Raw genomic sequence first — 20,939 nt, forward strand, 5'->3', positions numbered from 1 at the left:
TGGAGTTAGGAAGACCTGAATCTAAATCTATCTCTGACCCATACTGACGGGCCTTGGGCAAGTCACCCAAGCCCTTAGTGTTCCAGGGGACTCTCTAAAATACTAACTTGCAAGCATACTGCTGAACTACATGAAATGAATTTCTTCACTATGATTTCCCCAATTAAATGAAATAATAGACTAGCACATAGCAGAAGATTAATGAATGCTTGTTTGATTGAAAAGTTCAATGAAGATTTAGAGAATGGAGAGTTAAAGTAAGAATTTATTGGGGTGTCACTAATACTGTCCAAAGAACAGTATGTTTGACCAATAGTCATGGGTATTCTGGCCTTCCTGGCTAGTTTGGTCTCCCATGACAAGTCCTGGATCCATTACAGATGGAGGTGTCAGACGTGCTGCCCTTTGGCAACATGCAGGCCCCAACATTCTGCTGTATCTAGAACCATATTAAAATGTAAATGGGAAATATTTAACAAAATAAATAAAAATACGAAAAAACATAGATAAACTTAATATGTGGTTTTCTAAGTCATTTTGTGGTCTGAAGGATTCTTATATGTAACTTAGTGACTCCCAAATTTCTATTTGAATTTGATGCCATTGATTATAGCTACCACATGGAGCATAGGGCCAGGGTTTTTCCATGAGAAATTTTGGACTTTATGAAAACCTTGAAATCATAAAAGAAAAAAAACCCTGCTGTGTAGGTCCACAAGACTAACAATGTACAGTTTCTAATGTTTCCTTATTTTATCATTTACAGTTTAGAGAAAATCCTCATTTATGTTATTATGAGGAAGGATTGGCAGGATATGCCATTTCATACATGAGAAAACTGAGTTTATATGACTTGTCCAAGAACCAGGACAAAAATCCAAGTCTTTTGACCCCTAGGTTTATTGCTTTTGCTATAACATGTGTAATGTGTTACACTGTGACTTGGAGGGAATGTCATATTGTTTTTTGTATATTTTTTTCCTTCTCACCCCTTCTTCACTTTTGCCCTAACAAATGTGTGGTTGTGGGGAAAATGAAGGGGAAGGCAAAGTCAGTGCACATAAAGGTTGGATGCATGTATGTGTATATATATATACATACATATATATGTACATATATACATATAAATTGATCTGTATATATGCATGTTAGGTTGTTTATGTATATATATATATATGAGAGATAAATTTATAAATATATATATATTCACATGAGGTTGTATGTATATGGGTATATATATGTATAGACATACATATATATTCATACACACATACACACAAACACACACAAATGATTGTTCCATTATACTCTGTTTAATTAAGACTTGAATGCTCCATTGCAGGCATCGTGTCTCTGATTTCCCTGGCCGTCCTATCCTATGAGCGCTATAGGACCCTCACCCTATGCCCCAGACAAGGGACAGACTATCACAAGGCACTATTGGCTGTTGCTGGCTCATGGCTGTATTCTTTGATCTGGACTGTACCACCTCTGATCGGTTGGAGCAGTTATGGAACTGAGGGAGCAGGGACGAGCTGTTCAGTGCACTGGACCTCAAAATCAGTCGAATCTGTGTCCTACATCATGTGTCTCTTCATCTTCTGCCTGGTAATCCCCATCCTATTTATGGTCTACTTCTATGGACGACTTCTGTATACAGTCAAGCAGGTGAGTCATCCCTCATTTCAACCTATTTGAAATGAAAGAGATGCTTTCATTCTTGTTTGTTATTATAAGTTTAATACATAAGCTTAATATTTTTATTATACACAACTAATCATATATTTATAGCTATTTATGTTTTAAAATTAATTTCTATGTACATTTTGTCCATGAGACAGATTTGTTATTCTGTTATTTTTATTTGTTATTCTGTCTTTACCACCTTTTATCCATTCATCCATTTTTGTTTAAATTTTTCTTTTTTTAATAATTGTTGAGTATAGAGACAGTTCTAGTTCTACTTTATTTGTTTCACAGTAATTCATCTATCTATCCAAATTCCTTTACATCTCTCATGACTAGAATTAATGACATAGTTGTAATTCACAACTTTGATATCAAATAATTTAATCCATGATTTGCCCATTTTGTATATTTAAGGTTTTTTGAGTTCTTTTCAATTACAGATAATGTTGCCGCGTGCATTCTTTTAAAGAGCTGCCTCTATGTTTTCTTGAACATTGAGGGCACATTTCTAATAAAAGGATTAGGGAAATCAAAGAATATGATTATTTTTTGTGACTCCTTCTGTAACAGATCACCCTCCAAAAAATTGCCCACTTGTGTTGTATAAGTCTATCTGTTTCTCTACAACCATTCCAGCAATCATTTTGTCTTTTTTTGTTATTTCCTGATTAGTTTACCAAATATACATTCTGTCTCTCTCTGTGTCAGTCTCTGTATATCTCTCCCTCCCTCTACTCCTCCATCCCTCCATCCCTCTATCTCCCATCTCTCCTCCTCCTCCTTCTTCTTCTGCCTCTCTCTCTCTCTCTCTCTCTCTCTCTCTCTCTCTCTCTCTCTCTCTCAACAGACCTTTTGGAGAGTGAATATTAATTTCTTGATCCTGTATAAAGGAGATTGATGTGAATTTGACCCCTGTCAATCCAGTGACTCCTACAAGTTGGACAATTGTTTCTCTTTTTCTTTTTCATATTCCTACCTGATTCCTCAAATAGGTGGGAAGTAAGATAGGGAATGAATGTCCTCAGAAAGAAGATAGAGTCATCCTGAATAATATGAACATAAGGGGAGTTGAATGTTCGCTAGGGACAGGGTACCTTAGAGCTCTTTCCCACTATAGCCTCAAATTTTATGTGAGGCAAATGAGGATGGTTGATCTGGAGGTGAAGTTTTGAATCTGTGATTTCTTTGGCATAGAAAACTCTTAGGATGAAAACTCCCTTCACTGAGGTAGATTATCAACTCATTTGTCTAAGGAACTTTCCCATGATTATATACCTAACAAGTTTTGGATATGGAACTTGAACCCAGGTCTGTTTGGTTTTAAGCAGTACAAAAGTTTTGGTAGCATATTGCAATAATTATTATAAATTAGAATAAAGCTAGAAAAAAGAATAATAATGAAGAAAAATATTTCCTGGAATTGAAACAATTCATTCCTAAACTTCTTAAACTGGTTACTGATAATGAAAAATGGGCAATGGATATTTAGAAATATTTAGATAATAATGTATATAGACTTACAAAAGATTGAAAGTGAAGTCATCCCAAGGGCATTTAAATGATGAAAATGGAAGGACAGTAAATAGAAGAAAACTGGAAAAAATCTGCAAAGATTTTTATAACTATCACACCACTTAGACTCTAATATCATCATCCTAGAAGTATTCTAGTAGAGGCAGAAAGGTCATTGAATAGAATGAAGATAGAAACAGCAGCAAAACTAGACCAAAAGTACATAGAGATGATCCGTGTTGTAAGTGACACCATTGTGCATGCATTCAGTTATCAATTCACAAGTCATCTGAAGAAGGAGAGGTGTGGGAAAAATTTCATATTTTATTGTTACTGAATAAAAGGTCATTGATAGCATTGATGACTACTGACCAACATACCTACTTTTCCATATTTCCCAAACTTTTATTAGAGTTGTCTATACATGCATCAGGGGCATCCTTAATAATGGCACTACTCAGAATTTTACAAGCAACAATCTTCAATGAGTCATATCTTTATTATCAGGAGAGAAAATCAAAACATATAGATAACACAAGGTATCACTTTGCTTGTTGTTGATTATGAAAGAAAAAAATCTAATTCATTAAAGTAAAATAGAACCTTAAAGTCTGTAAGTCAATATGAATTTATTAAACTTGCACTGTGTGCCAGGTAGTGTGATGTGTTCTCTCTTCCAAAAAGGTATTTCACATACATACATCAAACTCATTAAAAAATCCTGGGAAGATATAACAATGGTTCTGTGGTTATAAACATGAGGTGAACATAAAAGAGCAAGATGTTTGCTACTGGGATGGAGGAGATCCAGCATGGGATTCAGGTTGATGGAGGATTCTCTTTGGATGACCCGGTCCTCCGCATTCTCCTATTTGAATGTTGAATGTGTTGAATGAATCCGGAAAGCTTCAGAGCTTCCTGGAAGAGATCTGAAACCTCTTATGACTTTGGCCTGACCAACTACATCTTTTGATGAAATAGAGGAAAGATAACGATTGCCCAGATTATGATATGCAATTGGATAGACTATGTAGAGAGCTTATTTATCACTGTTGCATTGTTTCATCAGGGGTTAATGAGATGAAAGTTTCCCTTGATCATTCCTCTCCATTTTAAAATGTGTAATGGCTACTTCTTCTTCATTATAAATTAAAGTCACCAGAAATTACTTATTCCTACAAAAGTCAATTTTGTGAAGTCCTTTTATTTTTTTAGATGCTTAATTATCTCTTGAGGGAATAGAACTTTACAGTAATGGAACTTTATCACCAGACATTGCATTGCTCCTTTGGGATGCAAAATTTCCCTGAAATAGAAATGTAGCTGAAAAAATTATAGATTATCCATTCATTATTTAGTTAAGAATTAAGCCTTCCTCTGCTTCTTACAACAAATGATCTCAATAAAAATTAGTCTCACGTGCCACTGTTAGAGACTTATTTCATAGGCAATGGGCAGTCATGCAGAGAATCTGACAAGTGGTAGTTATATGGGAATCTTTTTGTTGCCTTCTGGGAAACCACGGATAGTTCAGCTTATTTAATGTTTTCTGCCTTACTAGACTTTAGTTAGAGCATAACCAATGCATTTCTACTCTGAACTAGGATGTACTAATTAGGTGACAGTGATAAATACAGACTATGAAAAATGAAGTAATTCAAAATCGTTTCTAAGCAATGCCAAGTTAAAATGGGAATTCATTTTTCATTATTCTTCTCTCTGGAACATCCAGTTGATTACAACTATTTCTTCAATTATATATTTTTGTTATTTGTTTTAACTTAAGCTCTATCACTACCTTTTCAAATAAAAATAGAAACTTTGACAGAAGAAATGAACACTTTATTAGTGTAAATGGTGATTTTTTCTTGTTGTTTCTGAGAAATAATGTAAGGAGATAGTCATTGCTTGAAATAGGCTAGAACTAAGAAGTAAAAGTTGTCCCCTTGACTTTCAAGTAAGACTCCTCATCATCAATTGTAGCAGATCCATGATTAGGTATTTTTCTTCATAAATCTGTCAGCTGCAGACTTGTCTTGGTTCATATCATTCTCATTACCTCTATTCCACATTGTCTGATTTCTTAGCATTCTGCATCTGTTTGTGGTACATGGCCCAGATGGTGTAGAATATAATTTATCTCTTCCCCCAATGCTCCTGCAAATAGGCAGGCAGCAGTACATAAGGCCACCAAGAGGAGGAGATTTCTTCCATCACTGTTGTGTTTCTTTAGCCCCTATTAAAAGCCCAAATTTTCAAACATAGCATGTGCTCCTACATCAGTGATGATAGATGTATGTAATTATGTGTATGTGTGCTTTCAAATTAAATTCTCATTAGCTGATCATTTCAAGAACAAACAAAACATTCTGTCAGCTATTTTTAGAATCCAGACATCTAATGACTGGTATTTCATCATACTTGTCTTACCTAATGGAAAAAGCTAAAACACAGAGGTAGATTTGCTACAGGGGGAACTGAAGTGAAGGGGCCTGAATTTCCACTTAATGTACACTTGTCTTTTCGTTTGAGCTTTCTGATTGAGAGCAGTTTACAGCAGATATTAAAAGAAATATTGGGGAGGGTGGAGCCAAGATGGTGGAGAAAAGGCAACAAAGTCACTTGAGCTCTCCTGTAAATCTCTCCAAACATCTTTCTACATTGCCACAAAACAATTCCTGGAGCAGCAGAACCCACAAAAGGATGGGGTGAAACAATTTTCCAGCCAAAGACAATTTAGAAAGTTGGTAGGAAAGTTCTGTCATCCATGGGTGAGAGCAGAGCACAGTCCAGCATAAGCTGTATCAACTCAGACCATAAGAAGTCCTTGGGAGCCACTGAATCAGCTGTGGCAGCATCTGCTTCCAGAGCTCTTAGACCACAAAGGGTAAGGGATTTGAACAACTGATTGGAAGAAGATTATAGTGGTCTCTTTGCTAGCACTTGGTGCAAGATTCTGTTGCTCTGCCTATACTTGGATTGGGATAGCTGTCATGGGTGGCGGTCCCAGGGTGTGCGCTAGCACACCAAAGTTTAAGGTCACAATGGAGCAGAGACCCTCATTACAATTCCATAACAGAAAAAGTTCTTGGAGTCACTCACAAACCAGAGCACATGTCAGGAGAGTAGTAAGCACATCTGTCCCTGGATCATGGAGAAGAACTGAAAACTTGCAGGTCCCTCGAAGTATCTTTGAAAACAGACAGACAAAACCTTGAAGCTTAGGACAGTTCACCCTCCACCATGGAAGCAGAGTCCCACTTTAGCAAAGGGTTAAAAGTAAAAAAAAAAACAGTTGGAAAAATGAACAAACAACAGAAAAAAATTCTGACTATAGAAAGTTACTATGGTGATAAGGAAAATCAAAATACATACTCAGAAGAAGATAACAAAGTTAAAACTTCTATATCCAAAGACTCCAACACAAATATGAATTGGTCTCAAGCCATGGAAGAACTAAAACAGGATTTTGAAAATAAAGTAAGAGATGTAGAGGGAAATTGTCAAGAGAAATGAGAGTGATGCAGAAAAATCATGAAAAACAAGTCAACAGCTTGGTAAATGATGCACAAAATAATACTGAAGAAAATTACACTTCAAAAAGCAGACTCGGCCAAATGGTAGAAGAGGTACAAAAAGCCAGTGAGATGAATGTTTTGAAAATCAGAATTGTCTAAATGAAAAAAGAGGCACAAAAATGCACTGAAGGAAAAAATAAACTCCTTAAACAATAGAATTGGCTAAGTGGAAAAGGAGGTACAAAAGTTCACCAAAGAAAATAATTCCTTCAAAATTAGAATTGAGTAAATGGAATCTAATGACACTTTGAGAAATCAAGAAACAACAAAACAAAACCAAAAGAATGAAAAAATAGAAGATAATGTGAAATATCTCATTAGGAAAACAACTGACCTAGAAAATAGATTGAGGAGAGATCATTTAAAAGTTATTGGGCTACCTAAAAGTCATGATCAAAAAAAGAGCCTTGACATTATCTTTCAAGAAATTATCAGAAAAAATTGCCCTGATATTCTAGAACCAGAAGGTGAAATAGAAATTGAAAAAAACCCTCTGATTACCTCTTGAATGAGATCACAAAATGAAAACTGCCAGGAGTATTAGAGTCAAATTCCAGAGCTCCCAAGTCAAGGAGAAAATATTGCAATTGGTCAGAAAGAAACAATTCAAGTATTATGGGACCACAGTCAGGATGACACAACATTTAGTAGTTTCTGCATTATAGTATCAAAGGGTTTGGGATATGACATTCTGGAGGGCAGAGGAGTTAGAATTACAACCAAGAATCACCTATCAGAAAACTAAGTATAATCCTTCAGGGAAAAAATTAATATTTAATGAGATAGAACACTTTCAAGCATTCTTGATAAAAAGACTAGAGCTGAATAGAAAATTTGCATTTCAAATACAAGACTTAAGGGAAGCATAAAAAGGTAAACAGGAAAGGGTAACCATAAGGACTTAATAAGATTAAATTGTTTACCTTCCTACATAGGAAGATGATACTTGTAACACATAAGAACTTTCTTGTTATTAGGGCAGTTAAAAAGTGTATATAGACAGAGGGCACAAGCATGAGTTGAATCTCAATTAATTAAGGAGTGAGAAAGGAATGTACTGGGGAAAAGGGAGAGAAGTAGAATGGGGGTAAATTAGCTCATATAAAAGAGGTAAGAAAAAGCTTTTACAATGGAGGGGAAGATGGGGGAGATGAGGAGAAGTGAGTGAATCTTACCCTCATCAGAAATGGCTCAAAGAGGGAATAACATGCACACTCAATTATGCGTAGAACTCTATCTTACCCTACAGAAAAGTAGGAAGAGAAGGGGATAAAAGAAGAAGGTAGGGTAAGAGAAGGGAGGGCAGATTGGGAAGGGTAGTCAGAAGCAAATCACTTTTGAAGAGGGACAGGGTGAAAGGAGAGAGAGAATAGAATAAACTGGGAGGGGTGATAGGATGGAGGGAAATAGAGTTAGCAAGAGTAACTGTGAAAAAATTTTGAAGCAAGTTTCTCTGATAAATATCTTTTTTCAAACATATAGAGAACTGAGTCAAATTTGTAAAAATAAGAGCCATTCCCCCAATTGATAAATGATCAAAAGATATGAACAATTGTCAGATGAAGTAGTCAAAGCTATCTGTAGCTATATGAAAAAAATGTTCTAAATCATTATTAATTCAAGAATTGCAAATTAAAACAATTCTGTGGTACTGCCTCATACCAATGAGAATAGAACAGAAAAGAACAATTATGATGTTGGAGGAGATGTGTGAAAAATGAGACATTAATGCACTATTAGTGGGATTGTGAACTGATTCATCCATCCTGTAGAGCAATTTGGAACTACGCCCAAAGGGCTATAAAACCAGGCAAACCCTTTGACCTAACAATACCATTATTAGGTCTATATCCCAAAAGAGATAAAAAACAAAAAGGAAAGGACCTATCTGCACGATAATATTTATAGCAACTCTTTTCTGGTGGCAATGAATTGGAAATTGAAGGGATGGCCATCAATTGGGGAATGATTAAACAAATTATAATATGTGATTAAAGGGAATACTATTGTGCTATAAGAAATGATGAGCAAGATGCTCTTAGAAAAACCTGGAAAGATTTGCATGAGCTTATCTGAAGTGAAATACACTGTGTACAAAGTAACAGCAACATTGTAAGATGATCAGCTATGAAAGACTTAGCTATTCTCACCAATACAATGACCTAAGACAGTTCTGAAGTACTTATGATGAAAAATCCTATCCTTCGCCAGAGAAAGAACTGATGATGTCTGAATACAGATTGAAGCATACTTTTTTTTTTTAACTTTATTATTCCTGAAGTTTTTTTTGGGGAAGTTTATGTTTTCTTTCACAACATTACTATTATGGAAATATGTTTTGCATGACTATACATGTGTAACCTATATTGAATTGCTTGCATTCTCAATGAGGGATAGGGTGGGGAGGGAGGAAGGAAGAGAATTTGGAGCTCAAAGTTTTAAAAATAAATGTTAAAATTATTTTTACATGCAATTGGGGGAAATTAAATATTAAATTTAAAAAAAATAAAAATATTTGGCCAGGTGCATAGAATAATTGGTTGTAATTCAGTAATTCACTGACTACATCCACTGCTTTCAAATTCTAGTACCTTTGCAAAGCTAGTGATTTTCTTTAAAAAAAGTACCATTATTTCTATTCTATAAGAGAAAAAAATCATTTTTCTTTTGTTTATCTGTCTCTTTCTCCAAGGGCCTTTTTGGATTTATGTTGGCAAATTTACAAATACATATGATCTTTCAAATTCTAATGTGAAATTAGATTTTAATCAAATTATATCCAAGTTTCTCTTTGGTTTCTTCATGGAAAACCAGTGTGACAACTTGAGTGGGTCTCAATTCCTAGGCCCTAATCTTCCCTCAAGTTTTTGTCAAGGCATTCCACGCTGGGCTTCTAGCATCCTTCTGTTTCTGATTAAACCATTCAATTCAACAAAGATTTATCTGGTAAGTACTATGTACACAGTACTGTATGTCATTAGATTTGCCTCTTCATTGGTAGTTGTGCTCTCATCAGTGAGGTCAATACAGATCATAGGATGATAGGATCATTGAGTTGCAAAGGACCTTATAGGTTATCCAATTAATCTCTTCATCTTACATATGAGGAAACTGAGGTTTGTTATGGTCTATTCATTTATTTATTCATTAAAGTAGCTTATTTATTCATTAAGCCATTTATTAAGTACCTACTACGTATAAAAGGCATCAAGGAGTCATGGATAGATGTCCATTTCAGAGTCAAGAAATCTTGAGTTCAAGGTCTACTTTTCCTACATGGTGGCTATATGACCCTGGATAAGTCACTTCTGAGTCTCCTAGACAAATCTTTATAAGTTATAGATTGCAGATATGCTTTGGTAGAGGAAGTTCTTCACTGGGTGACAATCATTACAATGAAGAAATCACAGGTCTTGCTTCTGAAGTTCCTTATTCCTTCCTCATTCCCTAGGCATAGGAACTGAGCTGAGTTGAGTAGGACTGATCAAAATCGGTGTCAATAGAAAGCTAAGGAGAAATGAAGCATCTTGGGTGGGGAATGTAGCCAGAATGGGGAGAATACTGTCCAGATCTAGCACTGGGGGAAAGAAGCATCAGTATGGAGCTGAATCATGGAGCAGTCTGAGCAGGGCTGATCAGACCAGGCATTGGCACATGGGCATTCTAAGTGGAGTTGAGTAGAAGATGTAGATAGCTAGGTAATGTAATGGATAGAGTGCTGTCTTTGTGTCAGGAAGACCTGAATTGTAATCCTGCTCAGACACTTTACTAGCTGTGTGACCCTGGGCAAGTCACTTAAAAAAAGAAATTTCAATCTTAGTTTCTTTATTTGAAAAGATGAACATAGAATTGTCATGAGGATCTAATTAGGCAATATACATAAAACACTCTGCTAACTACTTTCTTTGAATATGCAAGTGAATCTAAGGTTCAGAAAAAGGACAAGAGGAAGTAGACACCAAATGTAGGGCTGAGTCACAGAGTAATCTGAGTGCAGACAAGGTGAGCAGAGCTGGTTGGGATGAGGGGTGTCATGGAGAGACTGTGCTGGGGAAGGAAGCATTAGTTCTGAGTGTCAGCTGAGTAGACCAAGGACAGTGGCCACAGGACATAAAGGTGGCCTTTTACAACAATTTTTTAAAACAATATCATTGTTTTCATATCTTTTCAGATGTTGATTTGTACAAGATTATTTGAGGGTAAGACTGTAGAATGAAATAAGACTTCAAAGGAGGGTGGAATTCTCCGGACCATGAAAACCTTTAAATTTTAGGTGAAGGATTTTGAACTTCATTCAACTGGAGAGCCACTGAAAGTGTTGTTAAGTAGTGGAATGATATGTTTGATACAAAGGAATCATCTGTCAACAGTGGGTAGGGATAGATTGGACTGAGGGGAAAAGACTAGCAGTAAGAGAACCAGTTAGAATACTGAGGTAATTATCTGGTCAAGAGGCAAGATGGACCTGAAATCGGGTAAAGACGTTGAAAACAGCAAGGGGGCAAACACAAGAGTATTTTCAGAACTATAATTAGCCATTTTTATGTGCGTGTGTGTCAGGGGTAAGTAGCACGAACGTGCCTTCACATATTGCTTGCGGGATGAGGAGAGAGAAGAAGCCAGCAGGGCATGGAAAAACTCTCTTTGGGTTTGGAGTGCCAGCTGGCAAAATCTGGTAGCTTTTGTCTGTAACTAACTATTCTTCCTAACTAGTTGCTGAGTTTAATTGTTTTAATACTGCCAAAAGCCTGCAGGTTCTATCACTTCCCTCTAAGTTTAGCATTCCAGGCAAAACTCCAGTCTCCAAGCCCAAGTTAGAGCTTTAGATAGAATTGGCAGGACTGGTAACTGATTAGAGTCATCCATTCATTCAATCATTCATTTGTTTGTTCATTCAGACCACATCTACTAAGCATGTACTATATAGGCAAACCCCAATATTTGGCACCAAGCTGATAAAAAGGCAAGACATTGTTCTTGCATTCATAGAATTTATAGCCCAGAGTTGAATGGAAGGGTTAAAAGCATATATGACTGGCAGAATTATGGTGCCACTGACAAAAATGAGAAATTCAAGAGAGGAAGACCAGGTTTAAGGGGAAAGAGTTCAGTTTAGCCTGAAGAAACTTGAGGGTGGGACATCCAGGAGGTTTGTCCAGGAGACAGAAATGCAAGTCTGGAATTTGGGTGAAGAGGCTGGATTTGTAGTTTTGGTAATCATTTGTACAAAAGAGATAGTTGAGGCCATGAAAATTAATGAAATCTCTGAAGAGGGTGTAGATATGAAGTTGTCAAAATATGACCAGCCAGCTATTTGATGGGCATACTGCCCATGAACTAAGAATGGTATTTATATTTGTAAATGCAATTTCTTGTATTTTAAAATGTAAAAGGCATTCTTATCTTGAGGGACAGGTTTGGTTAAAGACCATCTTTGGTGTGATGAAGAGAAGGAATGAGAAATCCAGAACGAGACATAGACAAACAGTGTGGTTTTGTTATCATCACGTTAAATTTAAATACCCTAGGTGGCTAAATGGATAGAGACTGAGCCTGGAGTCAGGAAGACCTAAGTTCAAATTTGACTTTAGATACTTACTAGTTGAATGACCCTGGGCAGTCACTTGACCTCCATTTGTCTTAAATCACTGGAAAAGGAGAAGGCAAACCAGTATCTTTGACAAGAGAACCCCAAAATGGGATCATGAAGAGTCAGATACAACTGACAATAGCAACCAGGGTGGTTAGGTGGTGCAGTGGACAGAGTGCTGAGGGTGGAGTTAGGAGCACTCATATTCCTGAGTTCAAATCTGGCTTCACTCACTTCCTAGCTGTGTAACCCTGGGCAAGTCACTTAACCCTGTTTGCCTCAGTCTCCTCATCTATAAAATGAGCTGAAAATGATGGAGTGATAACAGCAAAAGCTATATAACTGAAGTTCATAGCTTCCTATACATCTTTTGTTCTTTTTTGAAATCTTTATTCTTATTATGTTTATAATAAAAAAATTTAATTTTGGAGTCAAGGATCATAACACAAATACAGAATAGGGAAAAGAAACAAAAACATATTATAAACTTAAATATTGGAACTTAAATACAAAGTAAGAAAGAAAAAAGCATGTCATGTATAGCAGAACATAAGAGGATTAAAAATATGTAACAATAAATTTTCATTTCAAGAAAGCCTACATGATGAATAATGCACATTGTGCTGAGAATTGTCCATCTATTCTTTTCTTCCTTGTGACTGTTCTGTAGTTCTCTGCTATGTGCTTTTTTTTACTTTGTTCTTTCTTTCACTCCCCCACAACTCCCCAGAAGGGTAAAATAAAGTTTAAAAATGTTTCTCTATAGATATAGATATATGTGTATCTATATATCTACGTATATATCTATGTAGACCTATACTTTCCAAAAATATTCTACTGTTGATCTTTGTTTTTATGTTTGTACACATCTCTTGTTTCCTATCCCATCTAATTCTTCAGTAACAATTCTTCCTCTTGCATCTCATTTGCATAAAATAATTACTCTTTTTAGCTATTCCTAAATGGTTTTAAATTTATATCAAATTTAAATTAATATCAAAGTCAGGTTTTCCCCAATCTTTGTTATGAACTACCCAGTTATTAATAAGGATCTTAGACATACATTTTACATATATAAAAGGTACACAATTTGTTCTTATGATTCACTTATAATAAGTCATTGGAATATACCTTATATTTTTCTTGGTTCTTGTATGTAGAATCTTTTATTAAGTTCAAGATTTTTTAATGAAATCTTGAAAGTCAAAGTTTATCAACTGTCCGTTTTCTTTTTCGTTCAGGATAATACTTAACTTTGCATGGTATGATACTTTTGGCTGGAGCCCCAGTTCTTTTGCTCTTTGTTATATTATATTCCAAGACTTGAGGTCCTTTAATGTCTCTGCTGTCAAGTCTTATGTGAGTCTAATTGTGGCTCCATCATATTTAAATTGTTTTAATCTTGGTGCTCTCAATATTTTATCCTTGAGCTGGGGGTTTTGGAATTTGACTATGAAGTTCCTATGAGTTTTCATCGTAGGATCTCTTTTAAGTGGTGATGGATGAATTGTTTTCTTTTTCTACTCCCTCCCCCCCTTTTGTTCTAATGTTTCAGGACTATTTTCTTTAATTATTTCTTGTATTATTGTATCAAGATTCTTTTTTGAAGCATAACTTTCAGTTAGTCTGATTATTTGTCTATTTTCTCTTCTTGATCTGTTCTCCCAATCTGTTGTTTTTCTTATAAGATGCCTCACTTTCTCTTTTATATTTTCATTATTCTCATTTTGATTAATTATTTCTTGATCTCTTATAATTTCAATGGCTTCGCTTTGCCCAGTTCTAATTTTTAAGCTGTCATTTTTTTCCTGTAGACTCTGGATTTCCGCTTCTATTTGGTTGACTTTCCCTTCATAACCTTCTTGTTTTTCTTGGATTATTATTATTAATATTTTTAGTTTTTCCTCCATTTGATTTTTAAGTCTTTTTTTATAACTTCCATGAATTCTTTTTGGGCAAGTGACCATTTGACATTGCTCTTTGAGGGTTTCTTTACTTCAGAATCCTCCTCTGAGGATGAACCTCGATCATCCCTATTCCCATTATAGCTTTCTATGGTTGGATTTTTTCTCCTTTGCCTGTGCATTTTCGGTAGTATTAGCTTAACTTTTGCAATCACCTCTAGTCCTGGGGTATGAGAGATGGTGCCTCTTGCCCCAGATCTTCCTCTCTAGCTTGGACTGTTAGTGCTTGGCAGCCAGAGGCTTTCTGCCCCATTGCTTCTGCATTCATTGGGAGTGTGTGGATCCTTCTTGCCCCACTGCTCATAGGAGCCCAGCTGGATCTGGAGTTCCTCATCAGCAAAGGTTCTCTCCATCTTCCCGAACTCAAACTCCCAACTCCCCTCATAGTCCTGGGGGTGAAAGTTCCTGTTGCTGGGGCCAATGGGGCTTCCCAAATCAAATAACTCCAGGGCTTGCCACTTGTGGTTAAAGTGGCTTGAAGCTTATGGTGTTTGCTTTTCACAAGGACCAAACTTCATCCTGGGAGTTTTCTTCCGATCTTCCAGAAATGTTCCAGGAAGGCCCTTGTTGTACCCCTGTTCTTCTTTATCTCCACTCACACTTTATTCATCCCAAGGTGTGGGGGAAAATCTTGAGAGCTTGGAATTTTCTGACCTTCTCCACCATCTTCCCAGAATCATCTCCAAAAGGATTTGTTTTTAAAAAAGAGAAGAGGGTAGATCTTTGGGGAATTCCTATATCAAAGAGGGATGAGAAGCAGGAAGAAGAAAAGGCAGAACCAGGTTTTGGAGTTTTCTAGAAACTAAGGGAGCAGAGAATATCAAGAGATGAGGATAGTTAGAAGAGTAAAACCTTTCAGAGAAATTAAGGTGCTGGAAAAAGGAATTAATTGTATAAATTAATTAGGCAGTCATTGATGTCCTTGGAAGAGGGCAATTTCATTGGAGTGCTGAGAGTATTAGCCAGAGTGCATGAGATTAGGCAGTGAGTTGGTGGTGAAGCCATGGAGCTGTGAGCATAGTTTATTCATTCTAGAAAAGGAAGAGAAAGAAATAATGGGCTGTAAGATCATGGATATTAAAGCACTTTGCAAAATTCAAAGTGCTGCACATGTCTAAGGTAATACTACTTCCCAGATATGGACTAATGCTGCTCAACTTCCTTTGTTATTTTGAAAAATAATTCTCCTTTCATTAAGAACTTGACAAAATTTGACAAAATACAAAGAACAGAAAAAGAGGGTTGCATATGAAACCAGAACTCTCTAGGCAAGTTGATGGTGTAGTAAATAAATCCTTGGACTTGGAGACAGAAAGAGCTGGATTCAAAGCTAACCTCAGATACTTACTAGTTGTGTGATTCTGACAAGGTACTTAACCTCAGACTGCCTCAGTTTTCTGGTCTGTAAAATGGGAATAATGATAGCACTTAGCTCCCAGGGTTGTTGTGAGTAGAAAATAAGAGTATTTTACAAACCTTAAAGTGCTTTGCAAATGCTATTATTATCATTTTCATTATTATGAAATAATAGATTATAAATAATAATAATAGAATAATAATAAATAATATATAACCATAGACTATGTTTTTAAAATATGTATTCATGTATATACATTTAAAATCATATAATTTAATATATAAATACATTTTGATACATTTAAATACACATATTTGTAAAATGAATTTAACACAGTAGTACCAAAACTGCTATGCTTGTCTTTACCTTCTTATGGACTTCCTTCTCCTTTGCTTTGCTCCCTCCAAATAAAAACTCCTCCTTGTAACAGACAAGTACAGTCAAGCAAAAGAAATCCATATATTAGCCATATCTGAAAACATATATCTCATTATTTACCTATACTTACCCATCAGTCAACTTCCTTGTTCTTACTAAAGGTTTTATTTTTTTTTACCTGTCCTTATTCCTGCTCTTGCCATAGATACCACTGACTTTAGCGGGAGATATTTCTGGTTCATAAATGTAACGTTGGTAAATCATTTCTTTTCAGTAACAATTCAAACTTTTGGTCAGGTGATACTTCTTTTTAAAGCATTTACACTGTGAACCAGAAAAGAAATTTTTTTTTAAACATTAACCAACTGAGACACAAATAATATTTATGTTGCTAACTTCACAAGCTCTTGACCTAATTGTCTCCACCGTATTACTAAGAATTAAAGGACCCAAACTTATTGTTGTTGGTCTAAAGTCCTATGCCTAATAATTTAATTTTAGACAACCTTGGATGTTCCCCTATCAATAATCTATAATTGAATAGATCTGGTATTAAGCTTACAAATCTTTTGACTATAGTAAATTGCCACCAAGAGTAGGAACATTGCAGGGATACAACATCTCCCCAACTTCATGTCAATTCCAAGTAGGATTAGATTGTCCATTTGCATTCAGTCAGGCTTAAAGTCTGCCAGGTGTCAGTGGGGAAATTGAGTCAGGAGAATCCCTCCTCATCCCAGGCTGAACAGCTTCTCTCCCACCCTTCCCTTGAGATCACCTTATGCAGTTCATACCAGCATCTCATCAGCTTACTGGCATCATGGATTGGAGGCTCAGATCTCCTTTCTTTCTACCCATACCTGGAGTTAGACTCAGAGGAACAGTCACTTAATAGTTCCATAGCATCTAAAAATGACAAGTTCCAATAACCAGGTTTCAAATATGATTATAGTTTCACTTTGGTTAAGGAACATCTTTTGAGGCAAGTCTTAAGTGGCTTACATGCCTTTCTATATGTGTTCTAGTTCCTGATTAAATGGCAATCATAAAATCAAATTTGCCATTAAAACCTTGACTTTTCCATCAATGCCAAATTTTACCCGAGGTTACCTTCCTCTAGGAAATTTAGACTGAAATTCTTTTCTCCAAACAAAAGATGTCATTGATTTATTCTCAGTAATTAATTCAGTCTATTGTTTTAATACTAATTGCTTTTACCTCACTTTGTAACACTTTCTCCCCATCACTCCCCTTGCCCCGCTTCCTAATACCTTGTATTCTGATTACTCCTTCCCTCAATGTACCCTCCCCTCCATCACGCTTCACCTCTCTCTTATCCTCATCTTCTCTCTTTTCTTGCAGGGCAAGATAAATTTCCATACCCCATTCCCTGTAGTTCTTATTTCCTGATTATATGCAATAAAAATTCTCAACATTCATTTCTAATACTTTGAATTCCAACTTCTCTCTCTCCCCCCGCCCCTCCCCAGCCCCACTGGGAAGGGAAGCAATTCAATACAGACTAAATATGTGTTCTTTTGCAAAAGATTTCTGTAATAATTATGTTGTGTAATACTAATTATATTGCCCTCTGCCCTATCCTATCCCCCACTATTTCCCCCCTACAACTGACCTTGTCCATTCTCGAAAGTGTTTATTTCTAGTGACTCCCTTCTCCCATTTGCCCTCCCTTCTAACATTCCCCTCACTCCACTTGTCGCCTCCTCTCCTATTTTCCTGTGTTGTGATATAAATTTTCATATCAAATTTAGTGAGCATGTTATTCCCTACTTCAGCCACATGAGGGGATAGTAGCTTTATTTTTCCCCTCTCCCCTTCTCCCTTATCTCCTCCATTGAATAAGATTTTTCTTATCTCTTTTATGAATTATAGCCTGCCCTGTTCCATTACTTCCTTTCTCTTCCCGAAATTTTCCTCCTTCACCCTTTAATTTTTATTTTATTTTATTTTTTTCTTGTGTGTGTGGATATCATCTCTTCTGTTATAACACATCCTGTACTCTCTATCTATGTGTATGTGTGTGTATGTACAATCTCTCCAACTACCCAAATACTGAGAAAAGATTTAAGAGTTAAAAATATTTTCTTTCCATGTAGTAATGTAAACAGTTCAGCTTTAGAGAGTCTTTTATGATTTCTTTTTTCTGTTTACCTTTTCATGCTTCTCTTGATTCTTGTCTTGGGAAGTCAAAATTTTAAATACAGATCTGGTCTTTTCCTCAACATGAAATCTTGAAAGTTGTCTATATCACCGAATGACCATTTTTTCCCTTGAAATATTCGGATTTGCTGGGTAGGTCATTCTTGGTTTCAGTCCCAGTTCCTTTGACTTCTGAAATATCCCACTCCAAGCCCTTCTATCCCTTAATGTTGAAGCTGCCAGATCCTGTGTTATCTTGATTATATTTCCACAGTACTCAAATTGTCTCTTTCTGGCTGCTTGCAGTATTTTCTTCTTGATCTGGAAACTCTGAAATTTGGCCACAATATTCCTAGGAGTTTCTCTGTTCGGGTTTCTTTCAGGAGGTGATCAGTGAATTCTTTCAATATCCATTTTGCCCTCTGATTCTATAACATCAGGGCAGTTTTCCTTGATAATTTCATGGCTCTTTTTGTGATCATGGCTGTCAGGTAGTCCAATAATTTTTAAATTATTTCTCCTGGATCTATTTTCCAGTTCAGTTGTTTTTCCCATGAGTTGTTTCACATTATCTTCTATTTTTTCAAATTTTTGGTTTTGTTTACTAACTGCTTGGTTTAACCCATAGTCATTCCATTTTCATGAACTCAATTCTCTCTTTCAACAAATTATTTTGTTCAGTGAGCTTTTGAACCTTCTCCTCCATTTGGGTAATTCTGCTTTTTAAAGCCTCCTTCTCCTCACTGGCTTTTTGGACCTCTTTTTCCAATTGAGTTAGCCTCTTTTTAAAGCTGTTATTTTCCTCAGCATTGTTTGGTTAAGCTGCTAACTCACTTTTCAAGTTTTTCTATTGCCTAAGGTCAGTTTAAGTTCCCTTTGGAGGCCCTGGAAGCAGGGGTCTTAACTTCCTGTGATGGTAAGCCTTTTTCTTCCTCATCAGAAAGGATGGGAGGAGACACCTGTTCACCAAGAAAGTAATCTTCTATGGTCTTATTTTTTCCCTTTTTTGGACATTTTTCCAGTCAGTTACCTGACTTCTGAGTTTCCTCTCCACAGCCACCTCGCCTCCAGTTCCTTCAAGCCAGCACTGGAGACTGAGATATAGATGAGCTGCTCCAATCCATCCATGGACTTTAGGCGGGGGCAGGGCTGCTATTCAGTGTGAGGTTAAGATCAACTGATCAGGTTGGGGCAGGGCTGTCACACAAGGCTCAGTTCCCCAGGGGCTTTACAATGAGGCCTTCACCAATGAATACAGACTGCTGCATACCTTAGGAGCCCTGGTCTGCTGCTGCCTCCATGGCTGCCACCTGAAGAGGACACCCTGCTCCCTTCTCGGCCAGCCAAAAAAACCCTCTCACTGACATTTAGCACCTGTCGGTTGAGGGATCTGCACAGCTGCTGGAGATTCTGTCTCTGAAGCCTGCTCAATCCTGCTCCTCCTGGTGCTGTGCTGCACGGCCAAGGCTAGGCTGGGCTCTGCTCCATGTGCAGTGAGACAGACCTTTCCTGTTGATCTTTCAGGTCACTCTGGGCTAGAAATCTCCTCCATTCCATTGTTCTGTGACTTCTGCTGCTCTAGAATTTGTTGAGAGTCCTTCTTTACAGGTATTTTATGGGCTATGTAGCTGGTAAGTTTATGAGGCAGAATCTGAATCAGGAGGATGAATCTTCCTGACTCCAGGCCCGTTATTCTATCTATGTGACACCAAGCTTCCAAATCTTTGGATTTGGGGATAGAAGACCTGTTTCAAATCCAATTTCTGCTGCTTCCCAGCTATTTGACTTGGTAAAAGTTCCTTCACCTCTCTAGGATTTAGCTTACTCACCCATAAGATAAGGGGCTTTGTACTAGGTGATTTTTTAGGTCTGTTTTTTTTGTGACTTTAAAGTTCTGAGTGACCTCCTATGATCGTCATCCTCATTCTAGTAGATTTCTTCCATTGTGCCTAAGTGAACGAAACTAGCAATAACAAATAATTAATTGCTTATTATATGAATGGGATCATTTCAGGTGGTGGGGAGTTGTGGGGAGTAGAAATAGGGGTTGCAAAGAGGAACAATAGCACTGTCTGGTTCTGCCTGCAAAGAGGTTTAATCAATTAACACCTAACTAACAAACAGATTCAGATAGATTACAGTCATCCCTTCCACACTGAGAGAATTAGAGGAAAATCTGGAAGATTTTTTAAAATTTTTTTGGCCCTCCTTTGGAACCAGAGAAAAAGTCTGAAGGTTTTCTTTTTCTTTTCTGGGGTATTTACAGCATTTCATTATAACATTTGGGTTAAGTGTTTGGTCATAGGCTCTGTGTTGTCTGCTGACCTTCACATGTCATCTATAGCTTCCATAAAAGTCCCCCCAAATTCTCATGTAATTTCTTAAGCCAACCTGCAATATATTGAAGATGTGATGGGGAAAGTCATGATGTGGAAGGGGTAAGTGTAGAAAGAAGATTATGGTAAGAGCAGAGGAAAGATCCTAAGTGCTCTAGGGGAAGAACAGAACATTTTCAATTGGGATAGGAGGCAGTTTATGTATGGAGGAAGCTGAGTTAAATCATAAAGGTAGAGAAACATTTCAATAAGTGATGAGGAGGGAGGGCATAAAATCCCTGGGGGCTGTGTGCAAATGTGTGTAAGCTGAAAAGGGCAAATAACATCTGGGATAATTAGTTGTCCAGTTTGGCTGGAATGTGGAGTGTGGAAAGA

The 20,939-nt window shown here is 36.7% G+C and overlaps 1 protein-coding gene across 1 annotated transcript in view; it reads left to right on the forward strand.

Annotated features, from left to right (window-relative positions):
* LOC140512596 (vertebrate ancient opsin-like) overlaps positions 1-20,939 on the forward strand; it is a 276,386-nt gene that overhangs the window by 39,323 nt on the left and 216,124 nt on the right. Inside the window, exon 3 of the mRNA XM_072621791.1 lies at positions 1,343-1,668. Coding sequence (XP_072477892.1) covers positions 1,343-1,668 — 326 coding nt within the window. The remainder of the gene's footprint in view (positions 1-1,342; positions 1,669-20,939) is intronic.

The sequence above is a fragment of the Notamacropus eugenii genome, chromosome 6 (genome assembly GCF_028372415.1).
Source record: "Notamacropus eugenii isolate mMacEug1 chromosome 6, mMacEug1.pri_v2, whole genome shotgun sequence".
Lineage (NCBI taxonomy): Eukaryota > Metazoa > Chordata > Mammalia > Diprotodontia > Macropodidae > Notamacropus > Notamacropus eugenii.